This window comes from Pleurodeles waltl, chromosome 12, assembly GCF_031143425.1.
Source record: "Pleurodeles waltl isolate 20211129_DDA chromosome 12, aPleWal1.hap1.20221129, whole genome shotgun sequence".
Lineage (NCBI taxonomy): Eukaryota > Metazoa > Chordata > Amphibia > Caudata > Salamandridae > Pleurodeles > Pleurodeles waltl.
This window is the reverse complement of record NC_090451.1, coordinates 685,672,086-685,697,682: the sequence shown is the minus strand read 5'-3', so window position 1 is coordinate 685,697,682 and position 25,597 is coordinate 685,672,086. Positions and strand designations below refer to the sequence as shown.

Below are 25,597 nucleotides of genomic sequence, written 5' to 3'. Positions count from 1 at the left end.
AGAGATGCTGTCCATTTGGATAAAGCCATAAATAAACTTTTCAAGATTGTCCTTCTGCAAGTATACGTATCTCCAGCTAAGCTGCACCACAAATTCGGCATAGTCAAGCAAAGCATTGCAAGGCAGAGAGACTTTGTTAAACTTTGCTACAAATTAAAGGAAGCTAAATGCAATACGCTAACCTTCCATCTATGGTCTGAAATCAAACATAGGGTTCACTCGGCTCTAGAGATTATCTTGCTAACTCCCTGGCATCATTTGACTTGAAGGAACAATGGGAGACTTTTTCCAACTAATCTCAGACCAAGACAAGTACATCAAATCCTGTTTGTTGCTTGCCGATAAAGTGGCATTTGCACAGTTGACATGCCTGGTTTATATTGGCGTCCTACACCAAGCTAGCGACCCAGCCGTTTCTGGGCATAGCCATCAAAGCAGAGCTCAAAGTGGCATTGATGAGGTTCCGAATGGACTGCCTGCCCTCGCTTCTACATGTACCCCCTTGGAAGGGTACCAGCACGACAGAGCTCTGCCGTCTTTGTGGGAAATCTCCTAAAACTTTGGTCCACCAGATCTGTATTTGCAAAGCTGATCAAAGGTCTATTCTAAGAACAGTTTTGAATCAAAAGGGGTTACATTGGTGTAGGCCAGCAATACTTGCTTGATTCAATGCAGCGGATATGCAGCTTAGCTGCAGGCTTACAAGGTATTTGATCAGGCTTGAACAGAAAATTACTAGAGCACAAGAGGTTTCCGCCCCAGAGATTCAGCGTGATCCTAACAGCTCTCACACAACTTGTGCAGTAGTGACACTTTACAACATCCTTGGGTGGGGCCAGCTGCCTGGGACATTAGCAGCATTTTTATCCAAAGGCCCATGTTGGCCTCTTGTTTATGTTTTATCCAAATATCCAATATTTTATTCATTGTTATCAATTTATGCTTTTTATGCTATATTCTATTTAAAGGGTGCACTCAATGCTAAGGTTTTAATTAACTATGCCCTTAAAAAAATGAACTTGAACTTGACTGCGTGCACACACTTGCGTGGTGATAAATGTGCCCATATACATCATCGCACTGGACTGCCGTAAGATCATAACGAAGATGCATGTGTGATGATGCAAGCGCGCATAAGCCCCATCACTGTGTTTTTTTTAAGCCGATTCAGTTTGCATCGGCAGCCAAGCTATTTTTTGCAGATGCAGATCCGTATTAACAAAGCCAATCTGTACGCTTTGCTTTTGAAAGTTAAGACAATATTGTTTTGCCAGTGCTTGTTGAATGAGGAACTAAGGCAACAGGGAGTTTTTGGGCATTTGCATTTTTCTATCCTAAGCAATGTCTGCTTGTCAAGGGACACAATGGACTACACAAGTGGTAATTTGCAAATCTGAATTCCAATTAAGTCAGTTTTGAAGAAATAGAAATCATGTCCTATATGTAGATTGACAGAGGTGGATTTAAAACCACTGGGCTGAAGGGAGAACTCGTTTAAAATTGCAATAACTAAAATTAGGAGGCTTGGGACGAGGTTAGGGTTTTTTCAACGTCTGAATTTGTTTCAGGTATCTCCGGCCACCAATGTAGAAATCCTGTTCCACTGACATCAGTAATATATGTGGTCTGATTTACAAACGCAGGCGTAACTTACGACTCGCTGATGTTTTGCCTACATCCGTTCTTCAGTTACGGCTGTTGTCAGTATTTATAAAAATGTAACTTACGTCTGTCTTATGTAGCCTTCCTAAATGTGTGCAGCTCTTCACAACCGTTTTCAGGACCTGAAGTTTGCGTATGTAGTAAATGTGAGTAATATCTGCCAGTTTGGCATTAGGAAATTTACATATTTTTATCGACTTCCATTTACCTATGCCTCCCACTCTCCTCAGACTACACTGGCAACTGGTGTTGCTTTTTACACTTTCTGCACCAACTACATCTGTTCCTCCACTTGTAACATATGTGTTTAGGTAAGTGGGTGGAAATGCATGTATTTTATTTTTGTAAATTCCTGGTACATTACACCTTTCTACATGTGCACCTTATTTGTGTGGGATTCCAAGACTGCTACCCCGATAGATAGACAAACACTACACACAAACACTGAGGAGAAAACTTGGGGCTACACACAAACACCACATACATACAAATAAAAAAAAACACTTACCTTGCTTGCCCGCCGCACTGCTCCATCCGCTCCTCCGCCTCCTCGCTGCAGGCACAGGCTCCCAGCCTGCCCTGCGGCCAATCCTAACGCTGCTCAGAGCAGCATCAGGATTGGCTGGGAACGCCCAGCCAGGACGCTGCCATGCAGACTGGGAGCCTGTGCTGGGCTGGAGAGAGCCCTGTGCACATGTGTGTTTGGCTGTCCCGAGACGGCCAGCCAAACACACATGCGCTTTGAGGGGGAGTGCTGTGCACTCCCCCTCACTGCTCATCACCCCTGTGGCCTCGCCCCTTTACAAGGATATGATAATGAACTCAGTTTATTATCGTTTCCTTGTAAAGGTTTTGCAGCTGCCACTGCTGGCGGGGTGCAACACTCCTCCGCCCTAACGGAGGAGCCACCTCTGCCTGCCAGAGCTTCTGCCATGAATAAAGTAAATTGCATGAAAAGGAGGCGTGGGCCAGCCACCTTCGACCTTTGTTTGTTTTGGGATAAGATTCCTCCGGCCATTGCTTGGTGAAGTGTCCTTCACATACTTGATCAGCCCACAAGGGTATTTCCGCTTTACCTGTGCTACTGCAATGCATGGACTGTGAAATACCATTTAGCTGCAATGGAAGACTACTGTTATTTTTTTGTATTTTGCGCGTCTAACGAGCTTAGGAGCAGAGTTGTTGACTGTACATGCGTCCCAAGCATCACTCGTCTCAGATCCAAAGAAAGCTGAAGGAACATCTGCCCGGGTGCCATTTTTGTGATTGGCACTGTCATAGGGAAAGCAGCTTCACTGCTTTTGATTGGCATCGCTACCAACTTCAACTCAAGTTCTAGTTTTTATACAAGTAGATATTATAATGTTAACATGATACCTATTGGATCTCTGCGCCCTTCACGTCGCAACCGTTCTATCACTTTGGTAGTTCTGCCAATTCCAAGATGGCCCAATACTCACCAGACTTAACCACCTTGTGATGACCCTGATTGTCGAAGAAGACTTTATGCACTAGTCCAACTGAACAGGTAACAACAGCACAGGAAAACACATTTGATAGGCATCTCTCCAATTGTCAAAATAATTGAAAGGTTTGCATTTAAGTTGCAGAATATAAAAATAATACATTTATTTAATTTGTTTTTTGAGTTTTAGTGATTTATTTGAAACGAAAAAAAAAAACTCATATACTTTCCCCAAAGTACTTTCCTTTAAAAATCACGCTGTAGCTGTAAATGTAATCTCTCCAGTCTAAGAGGACTGTCAGGTTTGCGTGCCAGTGGTGCAATTCTTTCATGTAATTCAAGGATCTAGCCATAGCTTCTTAACCCTGATGTCACTTCCTGTCAGTCGAAGTCCAAAATGGCCGCTTTATAATTGAGGAGAACCCATTGTAATTTGTGAGGGCAGACATGGTGATGAGGGGCAATAATACTCAGAGGATTTGGTAAAGGCAACCCGACGTGGGCACGGGAGGAGGAGAAGGAGCCATATAAGTTCTATTCGATGGGTACTGCTAACGCCAGACTGTCAGTATAGTTGTCAAGCAGCACAGAGATCAGGAGGCTGGACACGAAAGGCGACAATTTGGGCCGGTTGATTACCTAGTGAGGTACTGACTATGCCAGAGCTTGATGTAGACACTTAACCCTCAGTGTATTGTAAAGAGCTCCAAGTTCTCACAACACATCTCCCTCATTGTTGTTTAGTGCACACTGGTGACCAATTTCCAACACAAGCGAAGCCCAATTGCAACTCTAGCCACACAGAATATTGTGCAATTGAAAAGGATGCGAGACAAAACACCCTGCCTTTCTTTGACGAGCCTGTGCGCTATAGCTTCATGTTTTTAAAAAGTTGCTAGTTTTGTCTCCTAGAAGTATAATGTGACCGCCCTTGGTCTGACGACTACACATTTGCATCATATACCACTAGCCTGACACGGAAGCATCCTAACACGATCATCACTGGAGTCTGTTCTAGGGCCAAGGCAGTAAGAGATTTGTAGCTCTCTTAAACTTACTTTTAGCTGACTACATTTTACTCAATATTTGATGTTTATAGCATTTCATGGAATACCTCAGTAGTCAGTCGAGCAGCATTCATAAAAAAAAAAAAAAAAAAAAATACACTCGCTTCTTATGGTCATAAGGGTGCAATGGAACTTAAATCAGTGCTGTGGAGACATCCTGGTACACAGGAAGAAGTCTGGGTTGTAAATCTGCACATGCCCTAAGTAAGTGAGAGTAAAGGGACACATTTAAGCATGTACCAAGGAATATAGAGACATTATCAAGCACTAGTATGCAGCAGAAATTACTGAGAGATGGGCTGCATCTGAACATGATATAAGGATTAATGAGTAGTGGTGAAAGTGTGCCCATGTAGCCAACACTTCTAAACGATGCTGCAAATCAGGACTGGCACTCAGGGTTTCTGAATGCAAATCTGAATATGCATGCAAGATTAATGACTGATGATGTAACTCTGAAGGCGCATTATGGAATACAGAATAAAGATGCAAATCTAAACACCCACTTAAGGTTAATGAGAAATGCACAAATGTCAACTTGCTCCAACCATTACTGAGAGAAGGGTCAAATCTGAACATGCATAAGAATTGTAATTATTGGCAGATTGTGGGCATCCTTGGCATCTTTGTGTCCACTCCTGGATAACGTTTGGACTACCATAATTGGGGTAATGCTGGCAAAGACGTAACATTACTAATTACCTTTTTGCAGTCTCAGGTCAGGGCCTGTAAAATGGGCTGTGCTTAATTTGTGCTTGTTGTTTCCGGTGCGGGGTACCACCACTTATTTTTGAGGGGCGGCACCTATTTTCTGCCTCAAGCATTTACTCCGAGCAAAAGATACGTATGGTAACGACGGAGGAAGAGAAAAGCGAAAAAGCGTCACAATGGGAGAAAGCAAAAAGCTGCAGAAGTGGGCTGAAGGGGCAGGGAGTGGCTGTAAGTGGATTGAAGAGGCCAGAGATGGCTTCAGGATTGCGCTGCCTCAGTACTCAGTGCACGCACATTTAATTGCAGCAGCCGCGTGTTTAAGAGGAGGGCTGTGGGCACTGGTACATTTTTATTTACAAATTAAGCACTGAAAATGGGGGTAACAGGTCTCCATCTAGGAGGAAGTGTGTTAACCCAACTGTAGTGGATTGTGTGGGCCGTGTCACCTGCCTCTGCTGCAAACAATATTTTCTCCCAGCAAACTCAAGAATTAGAGAGAATATAGGAAAGTCAGACGCACCCCTTATTCTGAAAGCAGCCCTAATCAGTGTTCACTCTGTCCCTAAACTTTCTCTGTACCTTTCTCAATGATGACCCATGTCCAGATCTGCAACTATTCCTCTCCCCAAACTAGGCTTGTGTCCATTTAGGCGGGGCGGGGGGTTGTGCTTGCATTTAGGAAATATCTCAAATGCTTTGTGTTCCAGATTGAAGAACTGATAGGAACGCAGGTGTAAGGAAATGCCTCCTTGGCATTCTTACCCCCTGACGTTTTGCCTTTGGTGATGCCAAGTTATGATTTGAAAGTGTGCTGAGGCCTGCTAACCAGGCCCCAGCACCAGTGTTCTTTCCCTAACCTGTACTTTTGTTTCCACAATTGGCACACCCTGGCATCCAGGTAAGTCCCTTGTAACTGGTACCAAGTGCCCTAATGCCAGGGAAGGTCTCGAAGGGCTGCAGCATGACTTATGCCACCCTAGGGACCCCTCACTCAGCACAGACACACTGCTTGCCAGCTTGTGTGTGCTAGTGGGGATAAAATGACTAAGTCGACATGGCACTCCCCTCAGGGTGCCATGCCAACCTCATACTGCCTATAGGTATCGATAAGTCACCCCTCTAGCAGGCCTTACAGCCCTAAGGCAGGGTGCACTATACCATAGGTGAGGGCATAAGTGCATGAGCACTATGCCCCTACAGTGTCTAAGCAAAACCTTAGACATTGTAAGTGCAGGGTAGCCATAAGAGTATATAGTCTGGGAGTCTGTCATGCACGAACTCCACAGCACCATAATGGCTACACTGAAAACTGTTAAGTTTGGTATCAAACTTCTCAGCACAATAAATGCACACTGATGCCAGCGTACATTTTACTGTAACATACACCCCAGAGGGCCTCTTAGAGATGCCCCCCTGAAACCTTAACCGACTACCAGTGTGGGCTGACTAGTTTTAGCAGCCTGCCACACACCAGACATGTTGCTGGCCACATGGGGAGAGTGCCTTTGTCACTCTGTGGCTAGTAACAAAGCCTGTACTGGGTGGAGGTGCTTCTCACCTCCCCCTGCAGGAACTGTAACACCTGGCGGTAAGCCTCAAAGGCTCACCCCCTTTGTTTCAGCACCCCAGGGCACTCCAGCTAGTGGAGTTGCCCGCCCCTTCCGGCCACGGCCCCACTTTTGGCGGCAAGGCTGGAGGAGATAATGAGAAAAACAAGGAGGAGTAACTGGCCAGTCAGGACAGCCCCTAAGGTGTCCTGAGCTGAGGTGACTCTGACTTTTAGAAATCCTCCAGCTTGCAGATGGAGGATTCCCCCAATAGGGATAGGGATGTGCCCCCCTCCCCTCAGGGAGGAGGCACAAAGAGGGTGTAGCCACCCTCAGGGCTAGTAGTCATTGGCTACTAACCCCCCAGACCTAAACACACCCCTAAATCGAGTATTTAGGGCTCCCAGAACACAGCAAGATAGATTCCTGCAACCTAAGACAAAGAAGAACTGCTGAGCTGAAAACCTGCAGAGAAGACGGAGACACCAACTTCTTTGGCCCCAGCTCTACCGGCCTGTCTCCCCACTTCTAAAGACACTGCTCCAGCGACGCGTTCCACAGGGTCCAGCGACCTCTGAAGCCTCAGAGGACTACCCTGCATCTAGAAGGACCAAGAACTCCAGAGGACAGCGGCTCTGCTCCAAAAAGTCTGCAACTTTGCAACAAAGAAGCAACTTTGAAAGAACACACGTTTCCCGCCGGAAGCGTGAGACTTTGCACTCTGCACCCGACGCCCCCGGCTCAACTTGTGGAGAACAAACACTACAGGGAGGACTCCCCGGCGACTGCGAGACCGTGAGTAGCCAGAGTTGACCCCCCTCAGCCCGCACAGCGACGCCTGCAGAGGGAATCCCGAGGCTCCCCCTGACCGCGACTGCCTGCTTCAAAGACTCGACGCCTGGTAAAGACACTGCACCCGCAGCCCCCAGGACCTGAAGGATCCGACCTCCAGTGCAGGAGCGACCCCCAGGTGGCTCTCTCCCTTGCCCAGGTGGTGGCTACCCAGAGGAGGCCCCCCCACCCCCCCTTGCCTGCCTGTATCGTTGAAGAGACCCCTTGGTCTCCCATTGGAACCTATTGCGAACCCGACGCCTGTTTGCACACTGCACCCGGCCGCCCCCGTGCCGCTGAAGGTGTACTTTGTTTGCTGACTTGTGTCCCCCCCGGTGCCCTACAAAACCCCCCTGGTCTGCCCTCCGAAGACGCGGATACTTACCTGCTGGCAGACTGGAACCGGGGCACCCCCTTCTCCATTGAAGCCTATGCCTTTTGGGCACCACTTTGACCTCTGCACCTGACCGGCCCTGAGCTGCTGGTGTGGTAACTTTGGGGTTGCCCTGAACCCCCAACAGTGGGCTACCTTGGAGCCAACTTTGAACCCTGTAGGTGGTTTACTTACCTGCAAAACTAACAAACACTTACCTCCCCCAGGAACTGTTGAAAATTGCACTGTCTAGTTTTAAAATAGCTATTTGCCATTAGCGTGAAAACTGTATATGCTATTTTGCTAATTCAAAGTTCCTAAAGTTCCTAAGTGAAATACCTTTCATTTAAAGTATTGTTTGTGAATCTTGAACTTGTGGTTCTTAAAATAAACTAAGAAAATATATATTTCTATATAAAAACCTATTGGCCTGGAATTGTCTTTGAGTGTGTGTTCCTCATTTATTGCCTGTGTGTGTACAACAAATGCTTAACACTACCCTCTGATAAGCCTACTGCTTTACCACATTACCACAAAATAGAGCATTCGAATTATCTCTTTTTGCCACTATCTTACCTCGAAGGGGAACCCTTGGACTCTGTGCATGCTATTTCTGACTTTGAAATAGTACATACAGAGCCAACTTCCTACAGCAGGCTTTGGGCATCTGCATTTCTCCGCTCACTGCTCCTTTGCAGGGATTTTCTCAAAACCAGCACCCAAGCATTTGCTCACAGAATCATTAACTATACTAACTTTACTGTCCTGGGTGATTTCAACATTAATTTAGACCAGTCGGTCCCAATTTGTGGTCCGGGGATCCCTGGGTGTCCACACAGCCTCCTCTGGGGGTCAGTTACTGCTTAAAACCTTTATTAATATCAACAGATTAATAACGTGTATTTAAATAAAGTGGCTAAATGTACAATTGAAAATTTTAAAACGTACAATAAATATCAATAAATGTGAAATCAGGCTAAAAATGTAATTATTATCCTCAGATTGATTTGTGGGAGCAGTGCCTATACATCAAATAGAATGTAGTATGCTCTTATGTGGCCTCAATTGAATTTAGAAAATCTCCAACCTTCCTATTAAAATGATAAAAATGTATTTTTTTATTTTGTTTGCAAATTAAATAAAATGTGTTATCATTTGTATATGTGTTTGGTGGAATGCTTGTTTATGTATTTTTGTGTGTGTTGTTTTGCGATCCGAATCATCAACAAAGTTTAGGCGTGGGTCCCTGGCTTCAATTAATGACTCAGACCTTGTTTTTAGGTCAAACGGATCAAAAGTTACTAAAAATGTGGTAATGTGTTTGTGCGTGGTCATATTTAATTTGCTTTTTTCTGTATTGGATTGTTAAACTGGTACTGATGAGGTGGAATCTTTGCCCATGTGTAAAAATGACAACATATTCAAGCAGTACTATCAGCAAATGTGCTTTATTATGCTGCATTATTTGCCTTTTCCTGCTGCATAATTTAATCTAACGTGCATATAATGTAGTGCTCCCATGCCACATGACTCCGGTGCCCCTCTGAGACTAAAAAATAATATAACCGAATGTCAATGTTCCCCTTCCGTGACTGGGCTCCGGTGTCACTGCACCTGCTGTACTATTGGTTCCCACATCGGTGCTGGTTTTGTATTGTAGTATTCACAAGCATAGTCAACGTCTGGAACCAAATGTGATAGGTGACAGGTTGGATTTATCACGTATTGAAAAGTAAGACACATAAATATGTACACAGCACATCCTAAATGTGCACACACAAATATACACACTTTGGAAAGTGTTTAGAAGCTTCAGACCCTCCTTCAAGAGTCAGGGAGGGCAGCCAAAGAGCAGAGTGCTTCCGCTCACTTAAAAGCAGGCGGTTTCGCAATATAATTTCTGGGAAACGACTTGAGTTTCGAACAACTATGTTGTTCATGAGTCACTGAGCTGGAAAGGGCTGTACAGGCAGTGGGTTCAGCCCACCTCAGTTCAACTTATAGGACTTGAAATTGTTAAGAAAATACAAGTATGGACCATATGTGACTCCTAGACCTTATAACTCGCATAGTCTTACGTGACATTTCATGTATATTGAAATGCACAATTGTATTATTTATTGTCTGTGTGTGTGATGCAAAGCACTCTGACACCCTACACACAAATTAAAACATAAATTACTATGTTCCGTTTAAATGGTTATTTGTGTAATTACTCATAAACATAGATACTTCTGGCATACTTACAGTGCAAGCACATCTCTTCCACAGGGGGACTGAACAAAGTTAAAAACCTGCTTCTGGATCAAGGTTTCTCCTGAGTACTTGTAAAGTGATAACAAACAAGTTGTGTGCCTCTATTTTCTTCCATTGCATTGGTGTCTAGGAAGTAGCTTCCAGATGGCTGCTAGCCAGGATTATATTCAAACAAAAGAAGGGCTGATGGGCCTTTGAATCAGGCATTTGTTTTGGGCCCAGCTGAAGCAGAAATAAAGGAAAGCTCCTGATCCAAACAGAAAGCAGGCAACAGGTGGACACTCAGGGCAAATACAGCATCTTTCACTGGGATGGCCTGATCCCAAATCCGGCTCAGAAATAGCTGCTGGAATGGGAATCCGGAGGAAACTCCTTCATTTCCTGTACTGAGACTGCCGGAATCCCTTTAAGAGGGCCTCAGGGCCAGCAGGGGGTTGAGGACTTTTACTCCTGATATTACAGGGCCCGACCTACTATGAATCCTGATCAACTGGCCAAAGTATTCCCTCTGCACTTGACACTAAGTAGTAACGTCCTTGAGCAATCCAGGGCTCACTTGGGGGGTGGGGTGGCGACACAGGGTAGTGAACACGGTCTCACAGCTCAGCGTGCGGGCAGCAACAACAATAAATCATTGTCCAGTCAAATACTCTTTTTTATGAAAAAAAGAAGAATTTTATTTCTACTGTTACCAACTCAAAAGAAAGAAATGACATTCTCAAACATCTACACAATCCCCTGAGGTCGGGGTTGTGGGGTTTGGCGGTTCTCTGTTCCACTTCCCCCTTGCTTTAGCGATAGTGGTTATTCCTCATTCATTATTACCAACACCCAGGGTATGCCCCAATTGTAGTCTGCGTCTCAAGAGTCCACTCTGACTTTGTTCTAAAGTCAAAAGCGATCCAGCACTGATGAGCCCTCTAGCCATCTTTGGGGTCTTCTGGCCCGGTTCAGTCTTACCTGCACCTGCAAAGATCAGAGGGGCCAGAGTTCCTGAGTGTGCCCCCTCTGCTGGCATCGGAGCAGGTGACCTAGGTGAAATCTCCACACACGGCACAGACAGGCTGCACTCACTGATTCCAGATCTCCTCACTCGCGGTCAAACTCCTGCATTGAATAGAGGTTCATCCATTATCATTGGTCTCTCCCATTATGGGGGGAGGGAGATGAGTTCCCTGTGCTGATCCCTCATCAATGGGTAGATGTTTGGGGGTTGCCATAGCGGCTTCACTCCTCCGACGATGCTCTGGGTCAGTACACACTTCTGGCTAGCTGTGGTGACCCCCTCTGGCATACGGGGTTACCACCTCCCTACTGTACATGGGCACCCATCTGGCACATCAGGTGTCCGCAAGGCAGCCCTTTCTGGCATACAGGGTTTACATCCTTAGTTGCACATGGGCTCCAACCCAATCAGCACAGTGTTCAGCAAAGTTTACATTGTGGTATCCCCTCCTGGCATATGGAATTGCTGATTCTTAGCAGCACAAAGGCTCTGTCCTGATCAGCACACTGTTCACCGTGGCTTACTTCACGACGATCCACCCTGGGTATACCGAGGTAGCTAAATTTGTCCTGCACAAGGGCTACGACCCAATTGGTGCAGTGGCCGTTTCTTCACATCCTTGCAAAGGGGGGCCACTCGGCAGGATTTTGCACTGGACGTCACTCCCTTCAGTGGTCTCCTCTTCCTCACAAAGCACACTGGTCTTGACAAGCAGGCAGGCGATAGTGCCGATCATACTGCAGTGATGAATTACGTGGAAAATGTGTAAAATCTGTATTTATTCGAAAAAAAGCATTGGCAGCAAAAAGACATAATCCCAGTGGCCTTGCTTATACTACCCAAACAACAGGCATGGAGGGCTAATTATTTTCCTATTTGCATGAATGCACCACAGCTGCACTTGGAGATAGTCTAGAGATGTACGATGGAGTGATTCCACGAGAAAAAAACAGATTGGAAAACACTGTGACTCCAGTATATAGACTGCTAGAATATCAACTTTACATAACTGTCTCGTTAAACAATTTGGACTTGTATTTAATGCCTAAATCCAGCCACACTCACTCCCTTATCTGCCCACATATTCTAGGGTTCGGTTAATTGACTATTTTAACACCCGTGCTAGCATGTGTGGAAGCCAGTGCTTGCTAGAGGGATGCTGTAATGCAGACTTCAGTAAAAATTTTGTTTACAGTGATATTTATGTAAGTTAGAGGCTTTGGATGTCTTTGATTTGGTGTCTCTAAGTTTCTGTAAAATGTGTTTTTTCAAACACGCCAACGTTTCAGAGGAGGCAAGTGGGAGAACTTCTAAAAATAATCTGGAGGTTGCATTTCCCCCATTGTCTTCTATTGAAGCAGAAGCAATTTCAATCTGGAGACAGCAAAAATAAAGCCATTTTTTACTTCAAAATTTGGGACTCTGGCGCCTGAGTCGGGTATATTGGGACGTATGTTTTTATGTCAGCCTTCAATTGCTGCCTGTGGAGTGGGTACCGTGGAGGTGCAGTCCGAGTACCTCAATTTTGCCCCCTAAAGGAGCCTCATGTGTTTTTATTCAGTGTGAAGGTACCATTCCTTCACTAAACCACCATAAGGCCATTGAATTCACTGTGCTTTCCTTGGCCGACTTTTCGCCGCAGAAGTCACCAACAGAGACCATATTCTTAGTGGGCAAGCTGGACATGGGTGTTGGGAAGTCTTTCTGATTACTGGCAGACCATTTCAGTGAAGGGATCAGCTCTTCAGTCAGTGTCTCTCCCACAAATCCATTAAACATACACGTGTTTTGAGTAACAGGTGTCTGTCCCGGGGGCTGCTACCACGGTTGGTGATCAAGACAATATAACATGTGCTTCCAGGGTTCAAGCCCCTATAGAGCAACTCACTGTGGTTGACCTCAGATGTCTGCTGCTTTCTCTTCTCCTCCACTTCCATCCATATGAGAATTATGAGAAATAATGTTTTCGCGAGAGGGGAGTGGTGCCTATGTACTGTAGGTATGGTCTCCAATGCGGGTCCACTCAGAAGCATAATTAACATCATAGAGTTGGTCCAGTAGTGTGGTATGTTGTTGTACTCTCACAGGAACTGTAGTAAGTCCCCCTCTTTACAAGGGCATGTTGTCATGTTATGTTATGTCATGTTATGACTGTTTGTAGAAGTCATATGTCACCTTGAAGGGGATTGAGGTGCTGGATAAAAAAGGAAACTGAGTTGGCCTAGTCTGAAGTCTAGCTCATTAGCCATGTCTTGAGTTTCTTGTGGAATTCAAGGAATGAGGATGAGTATCTGATGCGCAGAGAGAGGTCATTCCAGGCCTTGGGAACGAGGTACGAGAAGGCACAGCTGCTAGCTCTGACTCTGCAGATGTGGGGGGTGTGAGCAAGCAGGAGGCCTGCAGCTGTTCTACTTCTCCCTTTGGCTGTGGCCAGTGGTTGTCATCTGGCACTAATGACTTCTCATTGCTCGCACGACCCCCCCACTGTAGCCCCTTTCTTGGAAGGATTCCCATTGGCCATTGTGCTTCCTTAAGGGAAACCATATGCAGCTAAAATCTTTTTCAGATTTAGAAAAAATTGCCTTAGCCAATCTCGACTGTACTACTTCAGCCTCAGGATATCAGGAAACCTGTCCACCATGAGCAATGCTTTTATCTATCATGGGTATCATTCAGTTCTCCGCTGACCTTCTCCCGTGGCTTTGCGATGTTTAATTTTATCATGGCTGGTCCTAACTTGTCTTGAGAGACAATGCAACTAGTAATTACTTCTTCTACCAAACTGGCAAGATGGTGTACCGAGTCAACACTTACCAAGAGCATCCTATGTGGTCTGCAAGGCACAAGCTCAAAGCCTGTCAAGGCCAACTCAGCCTTTCATTCTTCTGAGGTAGGTAATTTGGGAATCATTAAATTGAGTGATATTTATGATTTTAGAAAAAAGAAAAGTGCAAAATAAGTAATCTGTAACACAACATGCTATCATATTACTAAACCAGTGCATCTATGCCTGGGAACTAGACCTCTCTAAATTTTACTTTCATTTTTCACAAATTACTTGGTTCCAGTCCCAGAGCCAGATACTCTCTGTAGACAACTCCTTCTGCTTTTATGTTATTGGTTAATGGGTAGTTCATTCAGATGTTTTTAGTGCCTGTAACTCATTTTTGGTCCCAACTGAACCATGTTGGTTGCTTTCTAGGATGTTTTTCCATCTGTCCTCTTTGTTAATAATGCTAATTGTGGGCTTTTCCTGAATGACCACATCCAGTGCAACTAATCTGTGCATGGAATCATAATGGTCATTCTTGTGCACTCTTCGATCTCCCTGCCTTCAGGAGAATCAGGCCATAGTCACTTACCTGGGATAACTGCACTCCAACCCAAAATTACACTCCTGCACCTGGAAGACAAGGGGGGGTGGGACCCCACTGAAACAGGAATATGTGTGGATTGTGATGAGTGGTTATTTGGAATGAGTACCTATGTGTATTCCAGAGGAAGTGGCGATATCAACAGAAATAGCACTGCCTCATTTTCAATTTGCGAGTGTCTCCTCTCCGTTGGTTTTATAGCTATGTTGGCATATGCAACTGGTGCACAGTGTCTCTTTTCAATCTCATACAGAACCACAGTTCCATCTGTCGGGCTGGCATCGACCACACATTTAGTCTTTCTGTCTGCATCATCAATCAATTCTTCACTATTTGAAAAGGTTCTTGATGCCTCTGAGTTTACTTCTATGTCATTGTCTCTTGCAGAAGCTGTCAAAAGGAGTCAATGATTAAAATCAGGTTGGCAATGACCTTTCCATAACTCATCATACCTGAAAACCTCCTCTTACCAGGATTGCTCTGGGATCATTCACAGTTTTCTCCGTGCAATGTGAGCCTATTTTCCTAGAGACTTTAAGTGCTGCCTTCAGCTGGTCATTGTGCTGTCCTTAAGCCGAATGGTGTCAGTGTCATATTGGATGATGATAACCTCCTGCTAACTTATAACGGTCTTCCAGTTTGGAAAACGCCAGTGTTGAAAAAACAAAGAGGCCAATACTTTTTTTTATCTTCTCTGGCCTACATGCATTAAGAATGTGGTTATACATCTCATGTCCTTGTGAAACCGTAGCTGATGACATCTTTGATGAGTCAGCATGATCTACTGACATATGCTCTGTTATCAGTTGTGGATGAGCTTCATTTCCTTGTTGGGAAGCTCCAGGTCTACACATTCTCACCAGGTTTGGACATTTAGCTTCTTTATTAAAACTACTGGAGATAAACACATCGTGGTGCCTTTGACTTTTACATTGATGTCTGCTGCCTTTACGTTCCTCATTTCAGTCTCTACTCTGGATGAATATCGTGTTGTAGTTTTATGTGCAACTCACTTCCACCCAGGCCACAATCTTGTCTTCCACAGGAGGTGGCACTTACTCAGTCAAGACCAATACAAAAGTTGGTTCCAGTTGAGATGCCATAATAGCTGAATATTTGTGAGATATCTCTAACTCCAACATCGTTCTACATGACATTTATGGCTCTCTAGAGTCAGCCTAGTTTGGCAAACCTCACCCATGGATCACCTGGAACTTTATCTCATCTTCAATATCAGCCACTGTACATGTGTCAGGCACTTTAATGGGTCTATTGGCTGCCCTTTCAGCTGTTTTCCTTAATACAGCACAAAACCCTTATATTGTGCATTTACGTGGAGACTGGAATGGGCATTTAAAGGCACCCTTTTTCCACTGTAGTCATGGATTCTGATGTTTGCCAATGACACAAAGTATTTGAGTACCTTTTCCCCAGCAAAATGTAAAGGTAGGAAGTGCTTTAGCACCATATCATTCTCCTTAGATGTCACAACATAATCTAGCTTCTTCGTTGATACCGGAAATTAAGTGACAAGTTGGAGAGCTGGTTAAGTGGTCCAACCCGTGGGATCATTGGTGGAGCCTCGTCAGATGATCGGATGGTTCACATGGGCTACTGGCAATTCATTATATGCTGGTCTAGTGGCACTTAGAAGCATAAAGCATCTAAAGAAGCCAGCATGCACAGATGTCCTCAGGCAGGTGGTGCAGTGTCAAGTGCCTCTCAGAGCATGCAAGCCTCCATTTATTCGCCTGCATGTCTACCGCAGGGTCACTGGTGCATGACAGTGCAAATCTTTATGAGCCTGTCTTACAATTTCTGGACATTATTACTTTCATTATGAAAATCTACACACTAGCCCAGCAGGGAATTGGGTGGTCTGAGACAGGTTCATCCCGGAGACCATATTGGTTATGGTTTCACATCCAGCGGGACCCTGTGACTGTCCTTTTCACAGTTCTTTGTGTGAGTTAAACAGCCCATGATGCACATCAGTGCGAGATGCTGTGCTGCCTGTTGTCCTTAAATAGTAAAGCTAAGGTAACTTTTATAGGACAAGCATTACAAATGGGCTCTGTTAGTCCAGAGGTGGTAGTGCTGTCCTCACACTGCCTGGGATGGGATAGGAGGAAGGGATCTTCAGTCATAGGTAGAGGCTCCAGACTTCCTCAGTAGACCCTGTTGTCACTATGCAAGATGAGTGGATATATACTTGGTAGTGTGAGTGGGCTTTATCTCAGGGGTGTGCCTTTAGTTAAAGAGTGAGCAGCTGGAGCATGAAGGAGACTGGAGCTGGAGGAACTGTGAATGTTTTCCATTGGGGGGATGGTTAGTAACCCATAGATGGGTAATGAGAAGATCAGCAACATTCCAAGAAGATCCTTGAGTTGTAAAGGGAAGCAGTAGGCTTTGCTTGAACCACTGTTGGTCAGTTTCTGGGCTAGGTAGCTTACCAGGGCATCCGACTGGCTACTCATGGCTCCGATCACCAGCTGTGAACATGATACGGGAGGAAGCAGAAGAGCATGTCAGTGCATAACATAATGAGCCACCAACTAGGGAGAGTGATCCTGGAGGTGGGCACAGTCACATGGAGTTGTCCCTTGCCTGTTTCCTTGGTGGTTGCAGCTATACATTCATTAGTACTAGACTAATCTAGTGCCTAGAATTATCAGGCCATTGATCCAGGCTGCCCATACAGAGTGCAATCCATTGTAGGGATGAGGGAGGGCTGCTTGCTGTGTGCACAAAGGTCCCTAAACTGATGCACACAAGTGTGCCTCAAAATCTCCATAGAGTGGTCCATCATGCAGGGTGTGCAGTGCCCCTAAGATTCATTGAAAGTTTAATACCCTCTTATTTGTGTAAGGCCGCTGGCACAAGAGAGAATGTTTGAGTGTCACATGTGTATGACAGAATGTGGGAGTTTGGTGCTTGTTTGCAGTTAATATAGAAACACTCATTTATGGAGGAAATGCTATTCATGGATGATAATCCACTGGTGGAAAGTCCTAGGAACTTACTATGATGAGTCAGTGGTTATTGCTACAAGGGTTCTTTTTGCTTGCCAAAGACAACATAAAGGCACTGATTTCCTAAGTTCTATCGGACAAGGCCTGGTGATCAGAGTACACCACACCCACACAACTTCACCTTTCACAACTGCCTAGCTCTAGCAAGTCCACAATGTCATACTTTAGAGGTATACACCACCGTTACCACCCTCTGGCAGGGAGGAGCATAATACTCTGCCCTTTGTTCAGAGCAGCAACAGAGGGGACGTCGGGCACAAAGGATAGAGGAGAGGCAGGGCACATATGGAATGATGCTCTTCAGCGCTACGCGGATTAATTACAGAGGAGGATGCAATATGGACATTAAAATATCATGTGGTATAAACAACACAGAGAAGGGAAAGACATATATGAGAGATATTTAAGTATCACAATGTATAAACATTGTAGAGGAGGAGAAGAGCATATGACAGTTATTTAAGCATCACATGGTACAAACGGTAGAGGACGGGAAGAAATATGAGCGCTATTTAAGTATTACATGGTATAAATAAGGTTTGGGGGAAGAAACATATTAGAGAGGTATTTAAGTATCACATGGTATAAACTGGGTAGTAAAGGAGAAACATATAAGAGAGATTTAAGTACCTCATGGTATACACAGGGTGGAGGAGGAGAAATAAATATATATGAGAGATATTTAAGCATTGCATGGCACTACCAGGTTTGAGGAAGGTAAGAAACAAATGAAAGACATTAAAATATCACGGAGTATAAACAAGGTGGAGGCGGGGAAGTAACATTTGAGAGATATTTAACTATCACATGGTATAAACTGGGTCGAGGAGGGTAAGAAACATGACACAGAGGCCCTCATTAGGAGTTTGACGGGCGGAAAAGGCCGCCTGACAAACTCCCGCAGGTCAGGAGACCATCAGTGTAGTCTCCTTCCCGCTGGCCCTATTATGTGTTTCCAGATAGGCCAGCGGGCGGAAACACAGTTGCCGTCTGGCAGCCGAAAAGTGGCAGTGTCAGCAGTCCAACGGTGGCTCTTTCACCACAATTGTAATGGCGGCGGTCCAACCACGACCGTGACCTTGGCAGTCTGGTGACCGTCAGAGTCATAATGAGGCCCAGAGTGTGCATGATGTTTGAAACATATATTGAGCCTTTTCCACTCGTTTAAATATCCTTAGCTTTACTACATCAAATCTAATCCTATCTGCAACTGCATTCATTTGCCCTAACTTCTAAATATAACCCCTAATCCAGAAACATATACCAAGCATTAACTTTACACTATAAACTACCCTGTGACCTCAACACTAGATTAAGGGCTTTTCCTGACCCAATCCAGAACCCGACGCAAACCTTATCCTTTCTTTACCCTTAAATAATCACACTACCCCTGTGCCTAAACTCTTCCCTCTCCCTAACCCTAAATCTATCCCCAACCACATCCCTGTTCTCTTACATTAATCCTAATTCCTAACTTTTTAAAAACATTTTTTTCTTTTTAATCTTTTTGTGAACTTAAAGTTATAATTTTTCATGTTTTAGTAACTTTTTATTTTGCTATTTTTTGCCACTTCAGACCTAAAATGCATTAAATATCTCAAGGGTATAAACACAGTAGAATACAGAGAGTGGACAGAGAAAGAGCCAGTATAAGAGAGACATTTATATAGCTCTGTGTATACACACAATCAAAGGTGGAGACTGGAGATATAATTGAGACATTTAAATAACTCAGGAATATAAATACAGTAGAAGGAGTGTGCAGATATAAGAGATGCATTGATTTTGCTCAGTGAATATACACAGTTGATGGAGGAGGAGACATGAGTGAGACATTTAAATACCCCAGATGTATAAATGCAGAAGATGCTGTAAGTATCGTTGATAAATGTGTGTCACTAAAAGAAAAGGCATGACACACGAGGGCTTAGGAGTCACAAGTAGATAATCTTGCAAAAAATAGTGGTAAATGTGTGAAACAGTCTTCTAGCACTAAGGTTTTGACAATCAGTAGCAGAATTCAGTTAGACCAGGAGAGGCTCATCTGAGTGGCCCTGGATGAGAAGAAAGAGATAGGGACCAAGTAAGTTGTAGAGAGTTAAAGCAGTTACGGAAGTAATGGTAGTGTCAGGATGAAGGCACACCTTAACTGATCTCTTGCTTTCTACTAGAAGCACAGGACTGGGAAACTCAGCACATCTCTGGACATCACCGCCATCAGTACAAGGTCAGGCACTTCCTCAAACATCGAAGACCTGGCAAGGGAGAAGAGAGAGACCAATAAAGGGAAGAAGAAACCATCAAAGAGTGAGTACCCGAGGGGCACCGACCCACCCTGTGACTATCCTGGGGACGGGAGGAGCCATGGAAATGTACAACACGAGCAAATGCTGAGAGGAGCACGAAGATGGACGAGAGTGGCTTTTAACCTTGTTGGGAATGAGGGTGAAAAATAAATGCTCTGGGGCGTCCTACCTTCGGGTCATAGGTTAGAATCCAAGCAGGACTTATTCAGTTTCCATCCTTCTGGATTGTCTGGCAACCATGTTGGGTTGGGCAGACAACAAAATGGAATAAATTGGTCGGTATAGTGGAGGGGGGCATGAGGTGCAGATGCATGGAGTATGTGCCCACATTAGTATAAGCAGGTTTCACGAATAAGTACGAGTCACCAAGGTTGGCAGGAGTTGGTGATGGGTCACGAACCAAGACATCCCACTTCTACAACTAGAGTAAAAGCAAAATGTTTTGCCAGTGATTAAGAGAGTAAAGGCCACTGACAATTGCCAGATGTCAAGGGAGCCTTCTTTATAGTCCTTCGTTGGTTTCTGTAATATATAAAGAAAGGATGGACTATAACACAGGTCTCCTTGACAACTAAGCTTCATTTTACATAGAGATAAAAAAGAGAACTGGGTTATAGGCAAGTGAGCTTTCAACATAGATAAATAAGCCTTTCACAACTGGAAAAGTACAAAATAAAATAAAAAATAAAGACTCAAGAGGCACTGATGAGAATCCAGCAGGAGTTTCAAAGGATTCAACAAGGGGAAGAGGAAGAGGTAGGCAGGAATTGTATGGGGCAACTCACACAATGGAATAATGAAAGGGTGGGAGGAAGCAACGAGATGAGGGGAAATTGGGAGGGACGAGAGCCACACTGGGGACCTACAAGGAGCACACACACAAGTAGAAAGTGCACTGGGAAGTTTGTGATCAGTCCCCTATAGCTAAAGTAGCAGAAATACAGTCAATGTGGACTCTGATTCTTCTTTTGATTCTGATTCTGTTTCCCAGCTCATAGGTGACCCCACTTTTGTAGCTGCCAGATTCTTTGCAGAACAATGTGAAAATGTCTGTAGGTGTCAGTCAAAATATCAGAAGTAACAGTGAGGTGGGGGGGGGGGGGGGGTCAAGACCCGCAGGTTTCGTCCTCTCCTCAGGTAATAATTTGAGGTGCTGGGATCCTACCTGAGGTAGGGCTGAGAGAGCCTATTTTTTTCCAACTCCAATTTGAATTTAATTTTTAAGTCCAATTGTGTGTATGTTGGATCTCAGTTTAAAACCTCAGGTATGGGCTTCTCACTCTCCAACTCGGTGAAGGTCTCCTCTGACTTTTCAATGCTAAATCTGTTTAGCTTGGTGTAGGCTACTTTCCAGAGGATGGTAAAAGGTCTAGTTTTATCAAACTCACAAAATGCAAAGCAAATTCAATTATTGGAAGCCTGTATTAAGCTCAGATTTGAAAGACCACCTTTATATCCTGCTGTCCTCGTTTGATCTATAGATATTGAGAACTATATGGCAAAAAAAAGTTCTTTCGAGATTTTGTCTAGTCCAAAGCTCAGTAAGGAGAAGAATAGCCCCCCTCCCCCCCACTCAGGGGCAGTGGGCAGAGAAACAACCCGGTAAGAATGCGCTTTGTCTGGAAAAGATCAGGAATACAAGGTTAATGATACCTTTGTGGTAGAAAGTGAAGGTTTTGCTGCCAGAAAAGTTGGAAAACCATCCTAGGTCTAGACAGGTGAAATCGAAAATTAGATATGCCTTCAAGAGAGGTTCCTTACTTTAGTGCCTAATTAACGAGAGAAAGATGCTCATCTGATTAGAGGGTGGGAGAAGAGATCCCCAAAACCTCAATCTGTATCAAAAAGGAAGTCATAGTTGTGCCCCATAAATAGTTCTAGACACCTAACCATATTTAACTCGATTTCATCATTGAATGAGATATGTTCAAATGTCCTATGTATTGTGGGGTTTAGTTTGAAGAAACATTTGTTGATTTTCAGTCAAATATGATTATATGACTAGAAAAGCTGACTTGTTGCTTCAAGGCATAGAGATCTGTGAAGGTATTTAACAATCTGTATCAAAATAAAACAAAATTGTGAGTGTGGCTGTGAATTCCTTTATCTGAAATTATGGATGGCTTTCCTCTAAACAAGCCAAACTTCCTCAAATGGGAGTTAATCAGATGAGGAAATCCCAAAAGATGTGGATTGAATGTTGTAAACCTGGAGATCCAAAGAACCAAATAAGAACTGTATGTGTTAAAAATGATTTATTTCATGGCTATTACAAAGCACCTTTGCAACATATTTCTAACTTTAAATACATTAATTTACACAGACATGGAAGGTCTAATTTATATTAAGAAAATGAAACTCCTGCTTCCCCAAAGGTATTAAATTGGAACATACATGGGTTTTATGCGCTTTCAGCATCACTTATTTTTGCATCAATTCAGAGGGATTATTTGGTAAAGACTTTTCAAGAAATCTGGTTACGGGTTTGCCCATTAATAGATAGTTTTGCTTGACTTTCAAAGAGTGCTACTTCGTCAGAATTCAACCACCCATCAGATGGACAATTAATCCTGGTATCAGTGCTCAATGGGGACAAAGTTGCAATATCAGAGAGAACGTGTAATTGGTTGTTGGCATGTTCAATATTATCCTTTGAGGTTGAAAAAACAAACTGCCAATGGATCGGCTCAAATGTCTATATTCCCCAAACTGTATAATGTTTTAAGAAGAACTGCTAAAACTATATATTTGGCACGTTCAATCTGCAATTCCGTCATCTTTTTTTGTGGTTACTGGGGATTTTTATGTAATAATATCTCTCTCTAGAATAGAGAATTAATTTAAACAAGCAAATGGATTTTTAGAGGATCCCAATGGTCACCAATCACTACAATCACGGCTCTAGCAGAAGTAACCGTGTTTTATTTTTCATCCAACATAATCTTATTAATCTAAAATTCCTTGAGCAGGTGGTTTGATGAGGAGCTGAGAGTACCATAGAGGTCTGTTGATGAAATGTGTAGAATATTTAAACATCTTGAGGTTAACATTGTGTCTAGTGAGTTTAGAGCTCCCTGAAATAAATATAAACAGTTACTGGGCTGTAAAACAATATATTCTATATTCACTTTTTGAATAACATGCTGGAAGATACAACTAAAAATAATTCCAAACTCCTCTGGTTGCTGGCACATAGTGAAATGCAGATTTAGTCTCCTAATTTGGAAGTCTAAATGACTGAAGCATAATGGACAGTATTTAATTTGCAGGTATATAATGCAAATGGATTAAATGAGGTGGATCGTGTGGAGGACCTTTCGCTCAAAAATCAGCTTACATCGTCCCAGGTTGTAGAAATAGTTTAGGAAATAAGTAGAATGACGTCTTCACGTGCTCGGTGGAAGGTTGGTGGGGGAGACGAGTTAATGTGCTGAAGATAGTGTTCAAGGCTGATGATCTATGGTGGGCTGCTATCCTTTTTTCAAATGGGTGTCAGTATCAGGGTTATCAGGGTAAATCCCTGAATCTTGCAGGAGGGCAATCCTAAAGCCAATCCACAAGAAGTGCCCAAGTTCTGGACCAACAGGTTATAGATTGACATCCCTCCTGGGCATATCATGTACAGTCTATGCCCAAACCCTGTTGAGACATCTTGTGGAATGGGCATTTGGAGCAGGAATTATCCCAACAGATCCAGGGGGTGTTCGACAAAATCATTTTAGAGTAGATCATCGATTTGCTTAATGGATAGTGGCAAGGGGGTCAATGGAAACAGATGGTAAACTTTACTATTGTTTCATCAACTTCCACGCCACTTTTGACCATGTGGACCGAGGCATCCTTTGGGAGAATGTGTGTAAACAGGGTATACCACTGGAACTGTGATTAAAACACTGCACCAAAATAATTGGGTCCAGGTAGGTATAAAATGGTTCTGTGTTTTTTTAGCTGAGAACATCCTGTAAAAAGCAGCTTAAGGCAGGGCTGTGTGTTAGTCCCCCTACTTTATAGGCAGTTGATTTCAGCCTGTCCCGCAAAGTGCCTTGAGAAATGCAAACTCTTTGTGTCCGAGAATAGGAGCACTACATGTTAGTTGTCTCATGTATGTGGACAGTCTTGTCGTGATTGATTATACACCAGTAGTCCTTCAAAGAAAATTACAGGCGCTGCACTCATATTGCATATGAATCAACTTTTATGTAAATGTGAAAAAAATTAGACTTAGATCTTCCCTTAACAGCCAATTAAATGTATGTGGCATTTAGATTAAACTCCCCTAGAGCAGATCAGTGAGTATAACTATCTTGGGGTCCTATCTGCAAATATTTTAAAATGGGACCAGCATATAGCTATTAGAGGAGTCTTAGTGCTATGAACTGTCAATGCCCTGAAACGGTTTGACAGATGATTTGGAGGTTATGTATTTGAACCCCTGGGCAAAAGTATTCTCCAGGCGCTTTATGGTACTGAAGTATTTGAAACTAGTAGCTTAACAGCACAATAGGTCCTACCTAAAAATATGGCGCTTCAGATGAATAGGCAGAGTACGTAGCATGGTGGAGTGGGTGGCACGCTGCGCACCTGGGGCTGTATTATATATACAGCACACATCCCCTGTTTGCACCATGGCGCACATTTCAAAAAGTGCACCAGATGCAAACAGGGAAAGTGCAGCCTATTATGCAGAATGTGCTGGCCCCAGGGCAGTTGTGAACTTGTACTGCCTGGGGGCAGCGCTTTCAAGTGAGATACAGAGTGGTGTTTGGGAATTCAATGGGATCTCCCCAAGAGGACTACCTTTAGGATTTCAATGAAAGTGCACCAGCTTTTTGTGGCAGCCTTTCAGTGCGCCTCCTAAAAGCATGTTTGGATCTGCTGCCCACATTGATAATACAGCACGGGTACGGAGGCAAAGTGAGTCCCTCTTTTGCACGTCCTCTCATGGTATCGCTGTCGCAACATGTGCACCGGCGCTATACGTTTTACAGAATGGGACTCACAAGCCCCTGCGACCCCTTCCGGAATGCCATTGTGCCCTGGGGTGCGCAAAGCTGGCACATGCACCCTCTGTGCAGTGGGGCACAATGTAACATGTGGAAACTAATGATACCCATTATTGGAAAAAAACCCTGTTGAAGCTTCAGCATGCCCTGCTCTGTCCTGTGAGTCTCCCAATTTTAGCTCCCACACCACCTTGAAAGTGCCTGTAAACCACTGGCTGGATTAACACACTGTCGTAGATTGCCTGGTCGGTGCCATGGTGTGCATCCACAGGTCGTTATCTAGCTCCCTCTATTTCCCTTCTTCATTCTCTGACAGTCTAGCCCTAAACTCCTCATCATAATAATCTGGGGATTTCTCACAGTACACCGTGGTGTATATTAGAAAAGTGGCAGTATAGTTCTCAGTTTTCACTGAGACTGGGAACCTCCCAGCTAACTCATTTTACTCCTCTTTAGATAAGTCTTTTGGCCACAGCTCCCTATGTAGATGCTTAAATACTTCTACGTATTCCCTCTTCCAAGTGTTTTTCATGAACCCCATTAAATGAGCTCCCAGGCTGCTTTGTAATCCCCATATTTGGCAGCTTCTTCACTTTCTACTCTTTGCTTTCTCTCTTACCCTCCTCCCCTTGCCCCATTGTGTCTCCCTCTTTCTCCTTTGCTTCGTGTACCTCTGTATCTGCTGTGCCATCCCCAAATTTCCCTTTTCCCCAGATGCTTAACCTTGCCACCTCCTATGCCTTCAGTCTTATCTTGTCCATCTCCCCCTCAGCCCCTATGCCCATGTCTGCTACATAATTCCCTTTTTGTAATTTTATCCCCATCCAGACAGCTGAGACCACCTAGCCTTTAAGTACCTTCCAACTGACCTGCCTAAATACCCAGTCTCCATCTCACCATGCCTGGCTGCCCCTCGACCCACCCACGAAAAGAGACAATCTCCTCCTGCTGTCTCCTGCACTGC

At 44.1% G+C, this 25,597-nt stretch overlaps 1 protein-coding gene across 2 annotated transcripts in view; it reads left to right on the top strand.

The window, feature by feature from the left end:
• The window catches only part of TNFSF13 (TNF superfamily member 13), a 97,615-nt gene that overhangs the window by 14,314 nt on the left and 57,704 nt on the right, over positions 1 to 25,597 (top strand). The window contains exon 2 of one of the 2 annotated variants that reach the window (XM_069218705.1): positions 19,499 to 19,631. In XM_069218705.1, the coding sequence (XP_069074806.1) occupies positions 19,499 to 19,631 (133 nt within the window). Of the gene's footprint in view, positions 1 to 19,495; positions 19,632 to 25,597 lie in introns of both variants that reach the window. The other variant, XM_069218704.1, reaches the window with a different exon arrangement.